General features: G+C 45.5%; 2 protein-coding genes across 7 annotated transcripts in view; one reads left to right on the top strand and one right to left on the bottom strand.

The window, feature by feature from the left end:
- Positions 1 to 5,101, top strand: part of DENND1A (DENN domain containing 1A) — a 363,162-nt gene extending 358,061 nt beyond the window's left edge. Inside the window, exons 23-24 of the mRNA XM_044992540.1 lie at positions 4,744 to 4,844; positions 5,019 to 5,101. Of these exons, the coding sequence (XP_044848475.1) occupies positions 4,744 to 4,828 (85 nt within the window). The 3' untranslated portion in view covers positions 4,829 to 4,844; positions 5,019 to 5,101. The remainder of the gene's footprint in view (positions 1 to 4,743; positions 4,845 to 5,018) is intronic.
- The window catches only part of CRB2 (crumbs cell polarity complex component 2), a 134,429-nt gene continuing 114,432 nt past the window's right edge, over positions 825 to 20,821 (bottom strand). For 5 of the 6 annotated variants that reach the window (XM_044992530.1, XM_044992529.1, XM_044992531.1 and 2 more), the window contains 7 exons: positions 18,402 to 19,355; positions 16,962 to 17,524; positions 14,896 to 15,061; positions 13,313 to 14,180; positions 10,927 to 11,043; positions 9,660 to 9,786; positions 5,298 to 5,610 (listed from right to left, as the gene is read on the bottom strand). In XM_044992530.1, the coding sequence (XP_044848465.1) occupies positions 5,383 to 5,610; positions 9,660 to 9,786; positions 10,927 to 11,043; positions 13,313 to 14,180; positions 14,896 to 15,061; positions 16,962 to 17,524; positions 18,402 to 19,355 (3,023 nt within the window). In that variant the 3' untranslated portion in view covers positions 5,298 to 5,382. Of the gene's footprint in view, positions 4,167 to 5,297; positions 5,611 to 9,659; positions 9,787 to 10,926; positions 11,044 to 13,312; positions 14,181 to 14,895; positions 15,062 to 16,961; positions 17,525 to 18,401; positions 19,356 to 20,821 lie in introns of those variants that run through there. The other variant, XM_044992528.1, reaches the window with a different exon arrangement.

Here is a 20,821-nt window from a genome sequence, read left to right as displayed (position 1 = left end):
CCATATAGGTGGAAACATGAGCTTCTGCTTATGTGGCACAACTGACAGTCCCAGTCACAAGCCTGGTCTCTAGTTTAATTGACATCCCCAGACAACATGAGTCCAGCTGTTAGGAGGCAACCGTCCATGGAAACTAACCTCCCTCAGAGAAAGGGATAGCAGTACAAGGGGATACAGCCACTGTGTTGAGTTAACTGTGTGCCAGAAAGTATTTACAATGTTTTAATATAGATTTCACAGAGGCGCCGTAAAGGTGGAGAAAAGCTCTCTGAAAATCAGGCCATTGATCTTTGAAGTGAAGGCTCCTGAGTCTAACCACCCAGCCTCCCTAAAACCACACGTTCAGGTGGTGGTGGGGCAGAACCATCCTTTCATGCATACTCCCTCTAGCTGCCATCCTCAGTGCTCCTCCCCCAAAGCCACCCGCCTCCTCCACATAGTGTCGCTCATTTCCACTCCATGAGAGGCTGTCACTAAAATCTGTCCCGATTAAGACCTCAAAGTCTGGTAGGAGATTTCACCTTTTCTCCTGATTTCATGGCTGGCTGTTTTCTCCACTCCCTCGTCTAGAGGGAATAAAATAAATTAATGGTGAGAGAGTCCCTAGCCAGCAGTGATGCAGTTTGCCCTCTTTTCACCCACTGGAAGCTTGTAACTAAGTTACCACATAGTCTATGAGCCAAGTTTGTACTGATGTTTTATTATTTGCATTATTGTAATGCCTACAAGCCCCAGATGTGTTCAGTATCAGCTAAAGCTACTATCAGAGACAAAGCTCAGATGCATTTTTAACCAGCTTTTATTGTAAATAAATTTATCTGAGAAACAGTCTATCTTTACACATCTATGCAATTTACATTTACAAAAAAAATCAACTGTCTTTGAGGAACAGCATCTGTAGCAAATTGGTTTGTGAAAAAATATATTCAAAAATTAAATATCAAAAGAAAATTAAATTCACAGTGGAAAAAATGCTCCATAAATTAAACAGCAGAAATGTTAAAAATACTTTGTCATGGTCTTGTACCCTTTCACTAGTTGTGGTTTTGGAATACCTGAAGTCAGGCTAGTAAACCTGCTTTGATAACCTTGTAAAGAAACTGGGATCACTGGAGAGGAGAAGAGGGATCTAGATGCACCTTTTACCTTCAGGCTGGTTTTAGGTCTCCTGTCTTACCCTATTGTTGTTTTTCCATAGATGTTCAGTAGCTTTGTAATACACAAAATGACTAACACGTCCATTCTTATCGTAGAATAGCAGGTTTTAGGTCTTGCTGCTGCATTTGTTTTTTGAATTTATACAACTTATCTTTTTAAACTACAAAGTGCAACTGAAGACGAAAGGTACAAGTTTCCAACTGCACCTGAGTGCGTATGTGCAGCAACCTCTTGCTATTCTAGTCTGGGTTTCTGGGGCTTTATGATGTGCCCTCATGGAATGAACTCAAACTCATTTCACTTGGGCCCTAAATGAAAGTTTTCTCCCCAGTCTCCTGAGGTAAGGCTGGGGCATGATCCCACCTCGCTTCCAGGAACGCTTTGGCCATGGTTCATCATGGTTATACCTCCAGGGAGAGAGGCCCACTATCATTGTCTTCTGGTGAGAAGGGTCTCCTGGACATGGCATGCTATTCCAGCCTTGAGGCAGGAACAAGAGGAGGTGAATTCATCCCCTTTCCAAAAGACTCCCAACAACCAGCTCAGCTCTGTAGGACCTGTTTTCTCCACAATTGCTCAAATGCTGCTGGCCAAAAACACAGTTTCAGAATTTGCAGTTCATCCAGTCTCCGTGCAGCAGCTGAGTGGATAGCTAGTGCTAGAGAATCTGGAAGCAGCAGTGTTATACTTGAGTTAAACCTCAGTAGAAAACAATTGGAGAAGTAACATGTAGAGCAGATCACTGGGCTTAAAGGTAAATTACAGCAGCATTAATAATAAATCTGTGGTAGTCTACATATACTGAAATGTAGAGTAGTGGTTCTCAAACTTTTGTACTGGTGACCCCTTTCACACAGCAAGCCTCTGAGTGTGACCCCCACCTTATAAATTAAAAACACTTTTTATATATTTAACACCATTATAAATGCTGGATGCACAAAGCGGGGTTTGGGATGGAGGCTGACAGCTCCTGACCCCCAGTCTGAGAACCCCTGATTTAGATAATCTCTTCTGCAAAGATATTCACAACTCCCTACTCTTGAATGGTCAGCCCTTGCTTCTCCTCCATCAATATTAGAGGGATGGCATTGTTGTAATCCTATGTGCAAAAATTCAGGTAAATGTCACATTACGATACAAGTGAAAGGTGTTTTCAAAATAATTGGTCTTCATTCAAACACTTATTTGTGCTAAGGGGACTTGCCCTGAAGAGGACTGGCTGAATCTCTAGTTTTAGACCTGTTCCCTTTTATTAGAATTTCAGAACTATTTACAGCAACAGTAAATAGAATAATACTTTCAAACACCAGACTGGTAGAGAGGATTTCCTTCCAAAGGCAGTCTGCTGTGATGCGTATGTGGATTCACACCTCTGCTTATTAAGGAGTGCTCTGTAGATACGAGCAGACACTGTTTTGTAAAATATTTCTCACTGGTCTTTGTAATAATTATGATGAAATGCTAATGATTTTAGACCTCAGTTGGCATGTGCTGTAGCAGGTGTTTGCATAGTGTCTGACACACTGGGGTGGTCAGGGAATACTGCATGCGGCAGCTAGCAAAAGGTGGAATGAAGACACACAGGAAATAGTTTGTCCTTCTCAGGGAAATTAGGATAAGAAAAATCAATGTAATATTTTACAAAACAGTAGAACACTTAATTAGGAATTCAGCACATAGTTCACCACATTTCTTACATGGGGTGAAATTCACCCCTGTGTAAAGGGCTAGCCCCAAACTCCATCGTGCTGCGTTAAGTGCTGGCCCTCTGCCCACCAGTGAATTTCACCCTTAGTACACAGCTGCCTGAAATCCTAGAGGGGCTGGGCTGCTCTCTGCACTTCTACAAACTAAACCCATCCATATTTCTTACTTAGGAGTTTTACTCTAGCTGATTGTGTGTAGGTGGCAGATGCTACAGCTATGAAATAATTTAAAAAACCCAGTATCCAGGCCACTAAGACCATCCTCACTGTAGATTCTGATCAAATAAGTGATCAGTTTTTCTCTACCTAAACATTGTTTGAAAAAGTTAATACTGTAACTGGTGATTCGGTCACAACAAGGCACGTAAATTATTCCAGTGGTTTAGTCGTAGAACAATCAAGTGTCTAACACACACACACAAAAATTTTCTTTCAATGTAAGTGGTGATTCTAATCTGGGCCCTGGAAGGATGGAGCTATGGAAAGCATCTTCCACAAGTGATCAGTCATCCTGTCCTTGCAGTGGAGGGAGAGAGGATTCCTTCCCCCTGCACTGGCAGATTTCTTGGAGTTGCACTGTGCATTAAGTGAAGAAATTAAATGCTTACTCTGTTAACTAGGCCTCCCCGAACTGTCTTCTTGCTGCTGTTTACTATCTACTAACGGTCAACATGTTTGTGCTGATTTCATGGCAGTGAGAATTACTCCTGACATGAACCATCAAATGACAAAGGGAGAGGAAGGATGGGGTTTGTCCCCTCTCTTTTCCTAAGCAGTGTAGGCTGTGTAACATTTTTGTATACAAACAGCGCAAGCAGTAACTGCCCTCAAAAGCTTTCCTTTGTTCCCCTGCCCTTTCTGGCTGAGCTGTTTTCTCCAGGGATATGCTGCAATCACAAAGCCCAAAACAAGGTTCATGACTCCAGTCAACAGTGAATGGGCAGCTGCCCCCTCCTGTAGAGAACCCAAGTGGTGAATGGGATTGCCCCACAAAGAGCATCTGACTTTAACATATACAGACAGAACTGCGGCATTCCAGCAACTGTAATGGCGGAAAACTGCAGCCCCGATCATACCTAGTGCTCATATCAGCCTCTCTGTTGGCGGCAGCTTGATCACGTTCCACAGCTCCACTCGTGCCCCGTCTTTCTCCTGGCGGCTGGGACTGTATGTTCCCTGAGTTGCTCTCCTTTTCTTCATGGCGATCACAGAGGCTGCAACAAGTGCAAGGAGCAGGGTAGCCCCTGCAGCCCCGACTGCTCCCACAAACGAGGAGTTGCTAAGATGCGCCCATGCTGGCTGCTGTGGTGGAACATGGCGTTACTGACTTCACTCACAGTGCGCTTTGGTAGAAAGTTGCATATTTCATGAAAAATCAAAGCCACCACCAGCCCAGTCTAGCCCCTCCCTCCACCACCACTTTCTTTTATTGCAGTTTTACTAATTTTTACTGCATTTTAGTGTGAGAATTTCCAGGCCAGTGAGAAGACCAAACCATTTTATCAATTCTCAGTGGAGATGAAAACTGCTTGGTGCAGTGGTTGTGGCTCAAAGCCTCTATTTCATAGATGAAAACCATGTCTTAAGGCAAATACCACGGCATTGCTTCCCCCTTGTTGCCTGTTGGGTGATTCTGTCCCCATCCCTCAGTCTCAGAGAACAAAGAACAAACATTTGGCAATAGGCACTGAACTAGCACAAGCACTGCAGGTATCTCAGTCCACCCCCTCGTAAACGAGGTTATTACTACACAGTTCCTGTGCGGTACCCATGGGAATGTCTAACGTTCTCTCTCAAACAGAGGTTACTTTATAAAACGTGTTGATTGTACAATGACTTCAGTAGTTCCTGACAGTTCTTCAAATGTTGTGTCTATCAGGAGGCAGGAGTTCACAGCTGCTGTTGCTGTTAAAGACTGCGTTGTGAAAACAGTTTTGGAAACACGCTACCCCTCAGCCCAATAGGGCTGCACAGAAGGCTGTAAGTCAGTTTGAATTTTTGGAGAGTTAAAGTAATACACGAACTGATCATAAATAGCCTCTATACATTTTGACTCAGTATTTAACATTAAAGTAGATAGTTTGCTTTGCAACTCAAGGAAAAGCTTCCCCGCCTGCAGCAGTTTTCATATCTAATTAATTTTTCCTTTTGCAGCAGTCTTTAAAAAGGTGACTGCGGTACAAGAGATGGAATGGCGCATGGGACATCTCTTAGCAGGTGCAAACACCTACATCACCTCAGAGAGCTCCTGTCTCCATAGGAGTCCAGTGGAGCTGTGAAAGGAAGCAGGTCAGGGGGTTTATTTTGAGCCAAAGTCCAGCAGTGTGTAGTTGTCCTGATTAACATGTATCGTGCTGGAACTGCCACTGTTTAAACAATCTGCTGTGTACGTGCAAGTCCAGGTCACCACCAATGCCTTAAAGGAACTGAGCTAGAGGAGGGTCTGTTGCCACAAGTGCTGGAAAAATCTCAAGGTCAAAGCAGACCTTGCAGGTGCATCTCCTTGCCAAGGTGGTGCCTATATTAAACGCTCCTCTGGTGGCACCTTTAGGACACTGTCCATCTCCAAGCGAGCTCCTGCCACCTCCTGCTGGCTTGGGCTGTAGGTTCCCTCCGATTGGCGCCTCTTCCTTGCAGTGAGAATCATGAATATGAGACCAATAATAAGTAGCAGCAAACAGCCACAGGCTACAGGGGCAGCTACTTCAATTAACGGGAATGGGAAGAAAGCACCTGGAGTCCCTTTCTGCAAAAGAAATTAACGGAGAAACAATGAGACCCCAGCAGTTACAAGGACTCACATGTAGCTTACTTGTGCTCCAGGAGTCAAGGGAGATCACAAGGAGCCCTCAACTGGGCTAAAGCGTTAACCGAGACTAGCGAACAAAAAAACCAAAGGACCAGGGGGAGAAAACTGCAACCTAAATGAAAATAGGAAGCACAGAGCTTGTGAGGGCTGCTGCAGAGAGAAAAGTCTGGGCTAGCTTCAAGCTTAAATCTCTCCATCAAGCCAGATTTAAATTGAAATAAAAATTCACATAGCTTTATGTTTGTCTAAACAAAAACCAGCCAGCAGTGACCTCTGCATTTTTTACCTTAACCACTCATTAGGGCCAAGCCTAAAGTCCATGTGCATTAAAGAACTTTAGTGCTGCATTTCGAGTCTTCACGAAGGGTGACACTTAATGTGTGTCATATAGAGAATGGTATCAAGTATGAGCCACCAGTAGGATAGTTAACAGTAGTATGATAATTCAGACACGGTCACAAGGACAAAATTATCCCAAGAAAGTGAAGAGCAGGAACTCATTAATGCTGGGAAGCTAAACTGCATCATAGCCCAGCAACCCAACTGTAAAAAACAGCAGGTGTGGTCTGCTCAGCCCTTCAGCAGTCAGAAAAGGTGGAATGGCCCAAATAAGGTCACATGCGCTATATTCCTCACTAACATGGGCCCATCCATTGAGATGCAGATGCCTATGCAATCAGAGCCTGTGCTGGGAATCTTGTACTGTACGGAAACTCATTAACATACTTGTCAGAGTAAAATGTAACAAGTTGGTGGGCGTTACTAGCAAGGTATCAAAAATTGGAAAAAGTTTTCAAAAATTGACAAGAATATCTAGGGTAATGTAATCCCCAGTAAATCTAGAACTCCCCCTACCGTAGCGAGGGATGCAAAGGGATGGTTTGTTTAATGATGTCTCTGCTAGTGGGTTGAAGAAATTATGTGGCTATTAAACTTTCATCTGCAGCAAGATTAAATGCACAGAGCATACTTGCAGAACTGTGTTTGGGACATTAGTTTAACATAAGCTTTACTAAAAACAGATGTTTGCAGGCTCAGCAGTTAATACATCTGACAGCCAGAGGAACGGTTGTATGGTACCCAAGCAGCACAGCAAGAGCATAGCTATCTGACCAGAGGAGGCTTATAAAGGAACAAGAAATTTTAAAATATTTCAATAGTGAGTTCTGGGCTTTAAATCCCTACAACTGGATACCTTGTCACTTATGTGTTACTAATGTGCAATCATCCAGCCAATTACACAGGAATTGTATTTATTAAAAACAGTACAGGCTCCAGCTTTAAGAAATACCAGCTCAAAAGTGGGACAGCTGGATTCATGTTTTAACCCTTCTCACTCCTCCTGGGGGGGAGGGGGTTGGGAAAGGTATGAATTAAGCAGCACCCACTTCGTGCTCTGATCTCATCAGCTTTCACAAGCTAAGCAGGGTTGGGCTAGGTGAGTACGTGGCTGAAAGATTTAAAAGGCAAGATGAAGTTCCTGGAAGAAGTTAATGCATTAATATGTTCATTCCTTTGGCTCCTTTAGGATTAGAGGTGGCCTGAGAGAGATTAATGTGCAAACACATGGGGGGATCTTGAAAGTTCCCTTAGTAAAGAAAGTTTGTATTTAAAGGGACAATTAGCCTAAAAAAATCAAAGATGTTACCTAGTAATTGTTACAAGTAGCATCTGTAATTCCTTAAGGCATTTGGCAGTACTTATGTACAGTCAGTGTCACTGTTTCACCAGTTTGTGTTGCTCTGTCATGCAGCAACATGGGACAATAAAACATTTTTTAAAATAGGGAAATATTTTAAAAACAGAACACGGGGCAGGAGGATTTGGGGGCACGTGTGGGACCTGGATGTACTTTTGAATAAATTTTTAATTGAATACATTTCCAGTTGATGTTTTCCCTTTAAATAAACAACTTCCTCCAGCATTCTCCTATGTAAGTTGAAGTTAAGCACTGTGATAGGAGTCAGGTGTAATTTAGTATAGCATGCAGATTAGTCACATATTGGCACTGCATACATGTGACTCCAGCTCAAGAATGCAGACCTGTTGCTGGAGCCTACTCATTTAAAGGTCTCCTCGCCAGTCTGTATTAAGGTTACTGACTGCTTTAGCTGGAGAACAGATCTCTTCCTGTTTGGAGGAAATGCACAGCAAACTTCCTCCCCCTTATCCAGGACCCACCACTACCACCCCCAAAAAATACTAAGAGTTCATAGGCACTGAACTCGGGGTAGAAGAGGAAGAGCATTATAGGGAAATCCAAAAGAAGCGAGTCTTGGGATAGCTGAAGGGGGTTTATGCATGCAAACTGGAAAGGTAAAAGTGGCTTCATCATAGCACATGCATTAGATTCTCCCTAAATAAACAGCAACAGCAGTGAACCCCACCCTGGCACACATGCAGCGTTCACTAGACAGCTTTCCATGCATTGTGGGTTAGTACATTCCCAAGTGACCAGACAAACTACCTACCCATGCAAATGGCTTCAGTCTGCCTTACTAGCAGCTTGTTTAAGCAAGATTCTAACCCTGCTCTCCCATCCCTTGCTTGCTTAGGTAGAAACAGGGCTTAACGAAGACTGTCCATCACACTACCTCTAAGGGTTTAGGAAGAGGATTGGCTCCAGTAGGTAGATAGCATGTTTTTTTTTTTAAATCACATTTACCTTTGCTTTTATCTAATTCCTTCCTCCAGACTCCAGGCACATACAGCTCAACCTAGCAAATGAGCTTAGGAGGAGAAGTGGCTGCTTTTTAACCCATTCACATACGTTAAAATGCCAGCTGAAATTCCAGTCTCCAGAAAACAGTTAGTGGGAGAGAGCACGAGGTGGTGGTGGGAATACCATGTAGGAAGTTGCCCTGTATTCTGCTTTATCACAGAACTTTCCAAGAGCTTGGCAACTTAAGTACACTTACTACTGAAATGGATAACATTTCATTATTGTCAATCATTGCACCACTGATAATCGTACCAGAGACATTCAGCTGATAATGATGCCTTGTCCTGTGGACTGGATGCACCTGTCAGACCCTATAATCCAACTGTTTAAGAGGCTTTTCCCATGGGTAATGGGGATCACTTTTGAATAAACAGCCAGCTACTACGGAATGGCTTTGCTAAAATCTCTTTTCAATTGCTAGGGTCCTGCTAGCATATACCAGATCAAAGAAGAGAGTTCATTTTTCCTTTGAATCCAACATGTTTGGCTTTCCTGGAATTTAGTTGGTTTCTATTAATCAGACATGTCTGGTTTTAATGGTGATGGCAGTAATTTTCCATTTCAAGTTTTTTCATACTTATCACCTACTCTGGAGCAAACTGAAGTAGATTTTAGAATATGGACAAAGAATCCAATATGTTAAAGTGGCAACAGTCTTGAGGATTTATACACATCAGCTTGGCTACTGTGCAGCTCCATTTACTTTAGATGTAATTGGTTTCCTTGTTTTCCGTTGGAAATGGCTGTAACTGAGGCTTTGAGTTGCCATTTGCAGCAATAGTTATGGGAAAGCAGCTGCATCACTAGGCACACATGCAACCCCTCCCCTCTTTGGGCCCAACTACAGTGTTTTTGTCTGTCGCCCAGAGATTGGTTCAACCTGAGGAGAGGCTAACAACCAACAGCCACAGTGTCTAGATAAGCCAGTACAGACTCAGAAAAGTATCTGCTACATTTATTTAAAATGCTAGAAAATTAGAACCCCCTGAGTGTAATATTCATGCTACAGTGATGCCAAACAGTGCACCTCACTCTCTAGCCTGCTCTCTGTGTGTTGGTTGAATTTTCCTTAGCCAGATTCATGTAGGAATCCTAAATGTGTCAAGGAATGTAGGATATTCCACTGATATCCTGGAATCAGCGGGCTCAGCCTGCCTCATACTGACCAAACTGCCTCTCCTGCTCGGTCCTTACAACCTAAGCAGCTAGGATAGAAGGAGAGAGCAGATCTGATGCTAACAAGAGGGGGAAAGGACCTGCTTACATCAACATCACAGCGCTCTCCGGTGTAGCTGGCACTGCATACACACTGGTACTTGTTCACAGAGTCCTGGCATGTCCCTCCATTCTGGCACGGGTTTGGATCACACTCATTGATGTTAATTTGACATCTGGAGGGAGAAAAGGTATTAGAATTAACTAAAATAATGTGCTCGAGGACACACTTTGATCCTACAGAATTGTCCTTTGGTGCAAAAGCCTCTGTTGCAGTGGTTCTCCAACTTTCCAGACTACTGGTACCTAGGGCTGGATTAACTTTTTGTGGGCCCCCCTGGGGAATGATTGTAAAAGGGGCTGGGGGTAAAAGCCCAGTGGATCAGAGATTCCAGCCCTCTGGGGTGGGTGTTGGGAGTGGGAAGGGTGGAGGCTAATGTGGTTACTCCTATAACCGGACGTTTAGTTTCCAGGTTATAGGAAACGCATACTCCTGGTTGAGAACCACTAGTCTATAGGACCTTGCAGGAATTACTTCCAAAAGGCACAATAGTTTGAAAAATTCACCCATTCACACTCATTTCCTTCCACTATCTCCAGCTGAGAAAAAGCCAGTGGAGCTCTTCGGGCTAGGCACTGAACTCCAGTGAGGCGAGTGGCCACTGAGGTCAGCGTTTGAAACAAATGTTTGCAGTTTCTGTTGCGAAATGATGATCTTTGGGTTTGAGGCAATTCCCTCTAGTTGGGTGGCCCATGCTGGGTTTCCCCCTCTAACCAGGGCCAACAAGGGGCGGGTGGGGAAGAAGCCGGTACAAATTACTGGGGCCCGGCGGTCCGGAAGGGGAGCCAGGGCCCAGCTTCCCCAGTTTTGTTGGCCCAGTTCAGCTGGTCCGCCCTTGCGGGGGGGGGCCTGAACATTTTTTTCCACCAGGGCCCGAACCCACTCTCGGTGGCCCTGCCTCTAACACAGCAGTCAGTATCACTGTGCATCCGAATTTACATCACCATTGTTATCATTACACATGCTGGCTCGAACTACGACACGCGAAACACAGACATTTCAAAAATGAAGGAACAGCACACGTTCTGGGAGGATGGGCAGTACCATTGCCATGCCTCAGGACTGCCTCTTCCACAGCGTGGCTGGGTGACAATTTAGGAGTAATCATTTCAGTCGTGGGGTGCGGGGAGGACAAATAACTGTGATGAAAAGTATTTGCCAGCCTGCTCCAACAGTCTCCGCTGTGGGAAATCTGATACTTGGGCATTAGTATCATCGGCCGTTGCCGGCAGCGTCAGGGACCAGCCCTTCTTACTTCCTTCCGGCGAAGCCCGGCTTGCAGGTGCAGTTGGCGCCCCATGTCTCACTGGTACATTTGCCTCCATTCAGACAGGTGAAGTTTTTGCCGCACTGTTGAGGTGGAAACGGCCATCTGGCAAAACCACAACCACACACATTAAAGCTGTCCTATTCAAAGGAGCAGGAATGTCAGCGGTCACTGAGGGAAAGGAGCAATAGCGCACACTGGAGTAGCGGACAAGAGATATTCCTGACCAGCAGTTTCGAACAACCACAGATATGACAAACCTCTGAGAACCCATCCATGGGCTTACACTCAGCCCAGAGCATGCTGGGATAGGATTTTGCAGTGCTATGCAAATTCTCCTAGGCTATGTCTGCATTAGGATTTTGCCCCTAAAACTTCCCAATCTTGCTAACACTGATGCAGCTCTACTGGTCATGGCAATGTTGGGCGCACACTATGCAGACCGGGCACCACTACCACATTGACCAACCCCTCCTCCTCACAGACGGACTAGAAGACAGAGTGGTTAAAACGCTGGCAAACTGTCTTCACTTGCATGCCCACTGTCACTACTCCCAGCGATGCTGCAATAGTAACGGACATTTTTAGGAGTCCTAGTGTAGACGTGATCAATAAAGTTCAATTGTGTACTTGTTTACCAAGTCTCAGTGCTCTAGGATCCTGTCTACATAACACATTGTTTTCTAGTTCTTTTATTCATTAGAAACATTCTTTCGCTTCCAAAAACATCCTGGAGTCTATCTAAACTAACAACAAAATTTGCTATCTGCTCCAAAAGTACAGTTCTCAACCATGCTGCCACTCATGCTGTGTCCTCCCAGATCCTTGGAGTTCCTCAAATGCCTCAGATGCTTAAGTCATCAATTATGCTCCACCACACTCTCCTCAGGGACAATTCCATTACAGTCACCAAGGGCCATGCATAAATAAGTCCCATGCTCTTTCTAGTGGATTGATTTGAAGTTCATTGTCATTACTGTAGATGCTGATGTATGTTTCAAGGAATGGGATCCTGTTCAATACAGGGGGATAAACACACACACATTTTTTATATACATGGTACAAGTATGTTGTGCTTTGGGGGGAAATTGGGTCTCTGTGGGATCTGACACAAGGAGATTATGTTAGTTATTGGGGGCAAGAGAGAATCAGCTCTAATCTGCTGTTCTTGTTTATATATATATAAAAAACCTGGGTGCTATATTGAGTCACAAACTGAATAAGAGTCAGCAGTGTGAGGCGCTTGCAGAAAAGGCTAACGTCCTTTGGGGTGTATTAACAGAAATGTTGTAAGAGGAGATAGTTGTCCAGCTCTCTTTGGCTATGGTGAGATCTGGAGTACTGCATCCAATTCTGAGCGCCACACTTTAGGACAGATGCAGACAAATTGAAGAGTCCAGAGGAAAGGTTCAAAAAAACTGGGCACATTTAGTCTTGAGAAAAGAAGACTGAGGGTGGACCCAATAACAGTCATCAAATATGTTAAGAGCTGTTATAACCAGGACAGTGAACAACTGTTGTCCATGACCACTGAAAGCAGCACGAGTGATGATAGGCTTAATCTGCAGCAAGGGAGATTTAGGTTAGATATGAGGAAAAACTTTTTATCTATAAGGGTACAGGCCTCTAAGAGAGGTTGTGGAATTCTTATCACTGGAGGTTGTTAAGAACAGGTTGAACAAACACCCATCAGGGATCACCTAGATTTACTTGGTCCTGCCTCGCACAGGTGGCTGGACTTGGTGACCTCTCAAGGTCCATTCCACTCCTACATTTCTATGATTCTAGAACCTATCCATGGTGCATCACTGAATACTTCCTGTCCTGAGACTTGGAGTTGTAGACCTGGAGGGCTGAGAAGGTGAGTTTATTTTTTGAGGAAGGAAGGAAACCTCTCTCGAGCAGGCTGTTCTTGTTTGTTTACTCTAAAGGCAACTGTCTGAATCTGCTCAGAGGTTTGGAATGTTAGAAGAGGTCCTGCAGGAGATGGATTTGTGGATAGAATGTAGGTGAGGACGGGTGGCAAGACATGCACAATAAATGCACTTTACCACATGGTTCTGCGATTTAGCATGTAGCTGTCACTATTGAAGAATGGCCCTTCTTCTTCCAAGGTGCTGAGCAGCCTTCAACAGGACTGGAGGTTGCCCACCACCTTCCAAATGGCAATAAGCACCTTATGGGATCAGGGCCACAGTATGCAAAATATGCCAAGCCTTCTAGACACCTGCCGATCACAGACTCACGTACATCTCACTCATCATTGACCTTTCAGCACCAGAATATTTTTTAACCATCTTGATAAGGTAAAATCCAAGACACCTGGAAGCTACTTTATCCCCAGCATCACTGGCAAACCAAGAAGGGTACCTACTCGCAGCGAGGTCCTGAGTACTGAGCTGGGCACTTGCAGGAGTAGCTGTAAACCCCATCAACACAGGTCCCTCCATTTAAGCACTGGTGTCGCATGCAATCGTCCACATTGATGTTACACTTCTTCCCAATGTAGCCCCGGAAACAGTCGCACTGAAAATCTGCCACTGAGTCCACGCAGTCCCCATGGACACACGGGCTGGACTTGCAATCATCTATGTTAGACTCGCACAGAGGCCCCTCCCATCCGGCACTGCAGGCGCATCGGAAGGAGTTAAACAAGTCCTCACAAGTGCCCGCATTGAGACAAGGGCTCGAAGCACAGACATCAGCCCCAGTGCAGCCCAGCTGGATGTGTCCCCTGCCAGACTGCAGGAACTGCTCTGGCTGAGGGTAAGAGAGCTGGCCAGTGAACGGCAGATATACTCCCCCTATGTTCACATGTCCAAGGCAGCCTGTGAAGTTCTCAGCTAGTACAATCAGCACATTGTTCTTTAAGAAGTCCAGGTTCCCAGCATTCCCCTGGAGAGTCACATTCACAGAACCATCCAAATGAACTAGCCACCTCGAAGACAGGACAGACGGCTCTTCCATAGTCAGAGAGACTCTGTGCCAGGAGCCATCCGCAATGGGTGTCTGACTCAGGAAACTGACCCCTTCAATGCTGTTCCCACTTCTAATACCCACAAGCAGAGTGGAGTTCTGAATAGCAATTTGGAGGGAGTCCACCTCTTCAGTAGCCCAGAGCAAAATGGCGTCTTCATCCCTGGTTTTGAAGTCTAGGTGGAGGCTGGTGAGAGCTCTGGTGACTGAAGCATTGGTGGTGAATTCAATGGCAGCATTGCCATGAAATGTTGCATTAGCCAGACCTGAAATTAGAAGAGCGACAGCATTAGGGATCTGAGGGATGTTAAGTGTCACATTTGATAAGAGCCACATGGCAAACTCCTGGAAGACTCTGTCCCATTAGTATCCTAGGAAGCTGTGTGGGGAGGTGGCGTTTGCACCTCATCCTATACTTTAAAGCCGTAGCAGCTGGTGACATTAAAGCTCTTCGCTATGATTGGCTTCCTGTCTTAGAAATCTCTCATGAGGCCAAGATGATCTAACTGGCCTTCTCCATCTTGCTGCTGTGGTTATCTCCTAGCTGACTCAGAAGCTGCTGTCATACACAAGTGTAAGAGTCCTGCTCTGCAAAATAACCTGAGGTTCTGGAATTGGCAGGACATTAAGTGAAAAGGGCTGATCCTTACACTGATTGCACCTTAGCATCATTATAATCAGTGCCAGAAATGGACAACTGTCTCTTTCCTAAGAGGGTGAAAGTAGCAAAAAGAAAATGCTTAAGCACTCTCTCTTCACTATTACAGTCTAGGTGACAAAACCATCTGGAGCACAGACCTGAGACAGCACACAGCATGTGGCATTCTTAGTTTGCTGAGCTGAGCTCCTCTCTCTGCATTCCTTTAGTTTCCCAAGTGCTTCTGGCAGTTATTGCAACAGTGATAACTGGAAATATTGACTAATTAAAGACAGTCAGCTATGAAGCCTTTTCCTGCATATAATCAGGAGGGCAGCACTTACATACGTATCCTGCTGGAACATCCACGCAGGAAGTGGCTTTGGGACACGGGTCACTTGCACACCAGACTCTCTCCTCACAGGTTTTCCCAGTGAAATTTGCTGGACAACTGCAACTGAAGTCATTCCAGGTGACAGCGCATGTGCCACCATTGTGACATGGCCCAGACTGAAAAACAGGAGAGCTTATAGTTAGGAGGAGGATGGTTCATCTTTGGATAAAAGAAATGGAGTTTGGTGGAGGGAAATGTGACATTCAAGACTTGCATGAATGGTGTTTGAATTGCGGTGGGGAGATATTGCAGTTATGCTGATAAGAACAATGAGCTAGAGACAACAGAAATATCCTCTGAAACCAACTCCTAGTTGGGATCTTTCCTCTCCCCCCAGGCCCTGCTACATCTGTGATCACTCAAAAATGAGTTTCCTCAGTTTATAAGAGAGATGCTGGCCTCTGTGGGAACCTCCTGACTTTAGAATTCACCTTCTCCCTTGATGCAAAATAATCTGTATTTGCTGACCTTCAGGTGATGCTGCAAATCTCATCTACTTGAACAAGTGTTTGAAGATGGTACAAGTATGTTGTGCTTTGGGGGAAAATTGGGTCTCTGTGGGATCTGACACAAGGAGATTATGTTAGTTATTGGGGCAGGGGAGAATCAGCTCTAATCTGCTGTTCTTGTTTTGTTATGGGCTATGCTGTTGATTACCTACCAGGGCCTACCACGTTTGGATCAACATCTTTTTGTATATGGTCTTTGTGTGTTCAAATCAAAGCAAACGGCTATATAGCTCCCCAGAGCCTAACTCCTACAAAAACTCACAGTTCTTGGTTTTAAAAAGTCACCCTGTGAAATAAATGCACTAAGGTGCAGAGATGAGAAAAACGTCATGGAGTAGGACCTGGATGAACTCAAGGTTATGGATCACACACAAACAGAGGCAAGACATGTTCCATACTACACCTCTCACAAGGAAATTAGGGCCTTCCCTTCCGACACAGCCTCTCCTTTACTGCCCAGTCCTTTGATAGCATGAAGATTGCAAGGAAACATTGGCTATTGGTGGATCAGGAAACCTCATGGTGCTAGGTAATTGCTGATTAATTACATGCAGTTGAGAATAGTCATCATGAGCTAAAGGCCAATTCTAAGTCATTTAAAACAAATAGAGAAGCTGCCAATCCCTGCAGGTTCCATTAAAACTCCTTTAATTGAAGCGTTGATGTTCAGAGGCATCTGAACACAGCACATCATAATAATAACCCTTAGCACCTATATAGCGCATTCCCTTTCCAAAGTGCTGTGCGAAGAGTGGCTAATTATAACCAACTAAAATAACTTCGCTGGAGTTCACAGGTGCAGGTGAAAACAAAACTGTGAGGCACAGAAGGAAGTGTGAGAAACATAGGAGGCAAGTTGCAAAAGTCCCTGAAAACAACACAAGCAGCGGTTTCCAGGGTGACACTCCCACCAGCAGAAGCAGAGCAGCAAGAGGTGGCAATAGCTCCCTGCAACAGGTGCAATGAATTCAGGCAGAGTTGAGAGAGGCGGGAGCACAGCCTAGCACCCTTCACATACAGCAGGAAGGAGAGAGAGTCCCCCACCAGACACATCCTGACTCCCCTGATGGTACTGATAGACTCAATTATTGTTAAAGAGATGGAGCACTGTGGGCCGGAGGTGAGAGTGTATTTGGAGGGTGGGAGTTGAGAAGGTTAAAGGATAGGGTGTATGTTGGTAGAGGTATGTTGTTTGGGGTGCATAGACAGAGCATGGGGATAAAGAAGAGGTGGACTGGTCAGTGTGTTTGCAGGATGGAGGTGGTTTGGGAATGTTGTATGCATTGGATGTGGATTTCAGCTCCAGAGGGAGTGGTCGGTAGAAGTATGTGAAGGAGATGGATTAGATGTGGAATGTTTGGGGTCTTTCTGCTTTCTCCTTCAACAGTTAAACACTCACATTTTTCCTGAAATCACACCAGTGAAACAGCCAAACTGCTGTACAGCCACGGAGCCTTGCTTGTAATAAACAACCATGCACAGTGCAGAGAGCAGTGAGAGTCCCTACCTTGCAGGTGTCATCGGAGATGCAGCCTGGAGCGAGGTTAGTGGTTTGTACCACGTACACCTTTTGTGGCAGACTGTAGTTCTCAGCCTGAGTAGGAAAGAACTCCATTCGGTGGTTGTTGAGCTGGAAATCTTGAAGACAGCCTTTAAAATATCCTCCCCATGTGCTCACATGGTCTTGGTGAGGAAGTCCACCAACATACACCTCAAAACCAGCTACAAGAGGCAGCACTGCCAGCTGCCCTAGCTCCACATCTCGGTCTGAATGGCTGGCATGAACTCTTCCTCCTTGGAAGGTGAGAGTTACCAGATATCTCCTCCCATCAGCCAGGTTTTCTGAGAAAGTCACAGCATTTGCAGATGATGTTGCTATCTGGAGCTGGCCACTCTTCAGATATACAGTGAGGCAGGGGTCAGTCCCATTGCTGATTTGCAGCACTAGGCCACTTAGCTTCAGAGTACGGATAAAAAAGGAGATGTTGAAGTTTGCACCAGGATTATCAGCAATTGTGAAGGAAGCAAAGCTGGAGGAATCTTCCAAGCCAAATGTTCCTGCTGGGTACTCTGGAAGGGAAAGGAAAGACACATCAGTTCTGTAAGGCAAGGCAATGCAGGTGGCCTGGGGATGTTTTGAGCTCCAACCCTTGCATGACTTCTCCTCTTTCAAACTTGCTTTCCACTGTGTATCACAGGACTGGACCCTGCTCCTAGAGACTCAGGGCAAGGCAGGTGCCCAAAGCTAATGGTGTGAACTATTCACAGAAAGCAGGTGAGCCTCTCTCCTCCTTCAGGACAGTAACTCATACACACATGGCACACCAAGGAAGAGCGCATGTATCATGGCCCCTGACACATGGCACATTAATTTGGGAAATTTTAAGCTACAAAGCTGCTTTTAAAATGCCCAGCCCCCACAACATCACAGGAGCTTTTGTACTTGCTATGTTTAGAGAATGGGAGCGAAACCAGAAACTGACAACAGTATTAATACAAGCCCTGCAGGACTGTGAAAATGCATCAGGAATAATCTCAGCTCAGATTTCCAATAAAACAGTTACCTTTAGCACTGAGCATTTTATCTACAAATACAACATGTTCCTTTTCACCCTGAACTTGAGATGGCCAAGTACCAGTTTTTCCTAGTGAAATGGCTTCACTGCCCTTCTGTAATTGCTGTGATTTGGTGCAAAGAGGAGGTCAGGGCATCTGGCTCTGGCTGCAATATTTACTCCATGTAACTGACAATCATTCTAGCAGGGGCCAGCTCTGTTTAGTTACAACATAAAGAGGATTTGATAGAAAATCTATTTACAGAGGGTTCAATTTCAGTTCCAACCCTGGTTACACAGAAAATGATGTTGCTTCCAAAGCCAGTGTCACCTTAGATCTCTAGATTGCTCATCACCAGAGGAGTTGGCAGATGCCATCATTTAGCCCTTACCACGTGAACAAGTCTGGCCTTCGTAAGGCCTAGTGCAGTCACACCTAAAGGTTGCCCAGAGGTCTACACACAGGCCTCTCTGAGAACAGGGCTGGGAGTGGCACCATTCTGTCCTGTTGCAGCCCAGCTCCACTGGAAAGGATTTGCGGTGGGGTATATCCAAGGGAAGAATAGCCTGATAATCAATCTCCAGGTCCTCCAGGCAGCCGATGAAACTCTCCCGGCTCCATGTATTGTTAGCTGTCGAGTCTCCATCAACTCCCCCGATGTAAGTTTTTAGGAAGGCAAGTGAGAGAGAAGCGACACCGTCTCTAGTAGGAAAGCCCTGCAGGCAGACTCCTGTGTCACAAGCTTTATGCCAGAGCTTTAACTGTAGAGAGTCCTGCAGAAGAACCTCAGCTTTGTGCCACTGGCCATCATCAACCCTCAGCCCCTTCAAGGGCAAAGAGGATTCAGTATCATCTCTCCTTAGCCCCACATGCAGCATGCCATCAGAGAGCTCCAGGAACAGGTATTCTGCTTCATTGCCTCGGTAGAAGAGGATGGCATCAGGCAAGGTGGTTCGGAACCGGAGAGACACCATGGCCAGGTAGTCCCCTGCCACATCCCTCCTGCTCCGATTATTATTCATAGGCATGTCAATAAAGATATACCCTCGGGAACTGAAGGAAAACGTTGTTGGCGTTGAGCATTTGGCATCGTAGAAACCAGGCTGGCACTGGCAAAGGTGTCCATGGGTCTCAGCTTGGTATGTTGGGATGCACAAGGCCTCATTTTGGCAAGCATGCTTCTGGCACCCAGTAAGCTCAACAGAGCAGTTCTTCCCTCCCCATATGATGCCATCCTGACTAGGGGCACAGTAGCAAAAGTAGTCAGCAATGGCATCCTTACAGGTAGCCCCATTCTCGCAGGGGTCATCCTTGCACTCGTCAATGTTGACAGCACATTCCACACCTGGGAAACAGAGTAAGAAACAGGATCTTATTGTAGGTGATTAATAAGATTAATAAGACTGGGACTTTTCATCTTGGAAAAGAAATGACTATGTGTGAGGGACATGATAGAAGTCTATAACATCATAACTGGTGTGGAGAAAATAAATAAGGAAGTGTTATTTAGTCCTCCTAACACAGGAACTAGGGGTCACCAAATGAAATTAATAGGCAGCAGGTTTAAAACAAACAAAAGGAAATATTTCTTCACACAATGCACAGTCAACCTGTGGAACTCTTTGCCAGAGGATGTTGTGAAGGCCAAGACTATAACGGGGCTGAAAAAAGAACTAGAGAAGTTCATGGAGGATAGGTCCATCAATGGCTATTAGCCAGGATGGGCAGGGATGGTGTCCCTAGCCTCTGTTTGCCAGAAGCTGGGAATGGGTGACAGGGGATGGATCACTTGACAATTACCTGTTCTGAAAATTCCCTGTGAAGCACCTGGTACTGGCCACTGTCAGAAGACAGATGGACCTTTGGTCTGACCCAGTATGGCCATTCTTATGTGATTGGGGCTCCCTCTCCCAAAGCAGCAAATTGGTCACACTGAAGTCAGCACCTTGGCTCATTGCCATACAGCGAAACCACTTTCAGGCCACCAAGGAGCAGCTGGATTTTGGGGTTACGGTGATCACCAAGTACGTGATTTTACACAAATGGAAGAGTAGGTTTATGCACAGAATAGGACAGCGATATATGGACCCATCTGAATTAGCAACCAAAGATGGACTAACCCAGGGGTCCCCAACGCGGTTCCCATGGGCGCCATGGCGCCCGCGGGGCACCTAAATGTGCCTGCGTCCTGGCCGGCGTGGAGCATCCGCCGAAATTTTTCGGCGGCGTTTCAGCGGCAACACCTCTCGATGACGTCACTTGTCGGCGGCAAGTGGCATCATCGAGAGGCATCGCCGCCGAAAGGCCGCAGAAATTCGGCGGCGACACCTCTTGATGACACCACTTGCCGCCGACAAGCGACGTCACTGAGAGGCATCGCCGTGCTCCACCGCCACCACAGTCCTTCGTCTGGCGCCCGCCAGATGAAAAGGTTGGGGACCACTGGACTAACCTATTGCCATAGAGATCAGTTAATGAAATCAAAGTACACCGCTACCTCAATATAACGCCGCCCGATATAACACGAATTTGGATATAATGCAGTAAAGCAGTGCTCCGGGGGGCGGGGCTGCACACTCCGGTGGATCAAAGTACGTTCAGTATAACATGGTTTCACCTATAATGCGGTAAGATTTTTTGGCTCCCAAGGACAGCGTTATATCAAGGTAGAGGTGTATTTGGATCCCATTTCTAAATAAATTTTGAATAAAAACCACAGAGACTGCTCAAAGAATGCCAGATTTCTATTCCACTTAATCCCTCCTCCTAGACCCTCCTTCCACCCCTCCCTCTTCATGTACGTCTGCTATT

The sequence above is a fragment of the Mauremys mutica genome, chromosome 18, assembly GCF_020497125.1.
Source record: "Mauremys mutica isolate MM-2020 ecotype Southern chromosome 18, ASM2049712v1, whole genome shotgun sequence".
NCBI classification, from domain to species: Eukaryota; Metazoa; Chordata; order Testudines; family Geoemydidae; genus Mauremys; species Mauremys mutica.
This window is presented reverse-complemented; position numbering and strand designations above follow the sequence as displayed.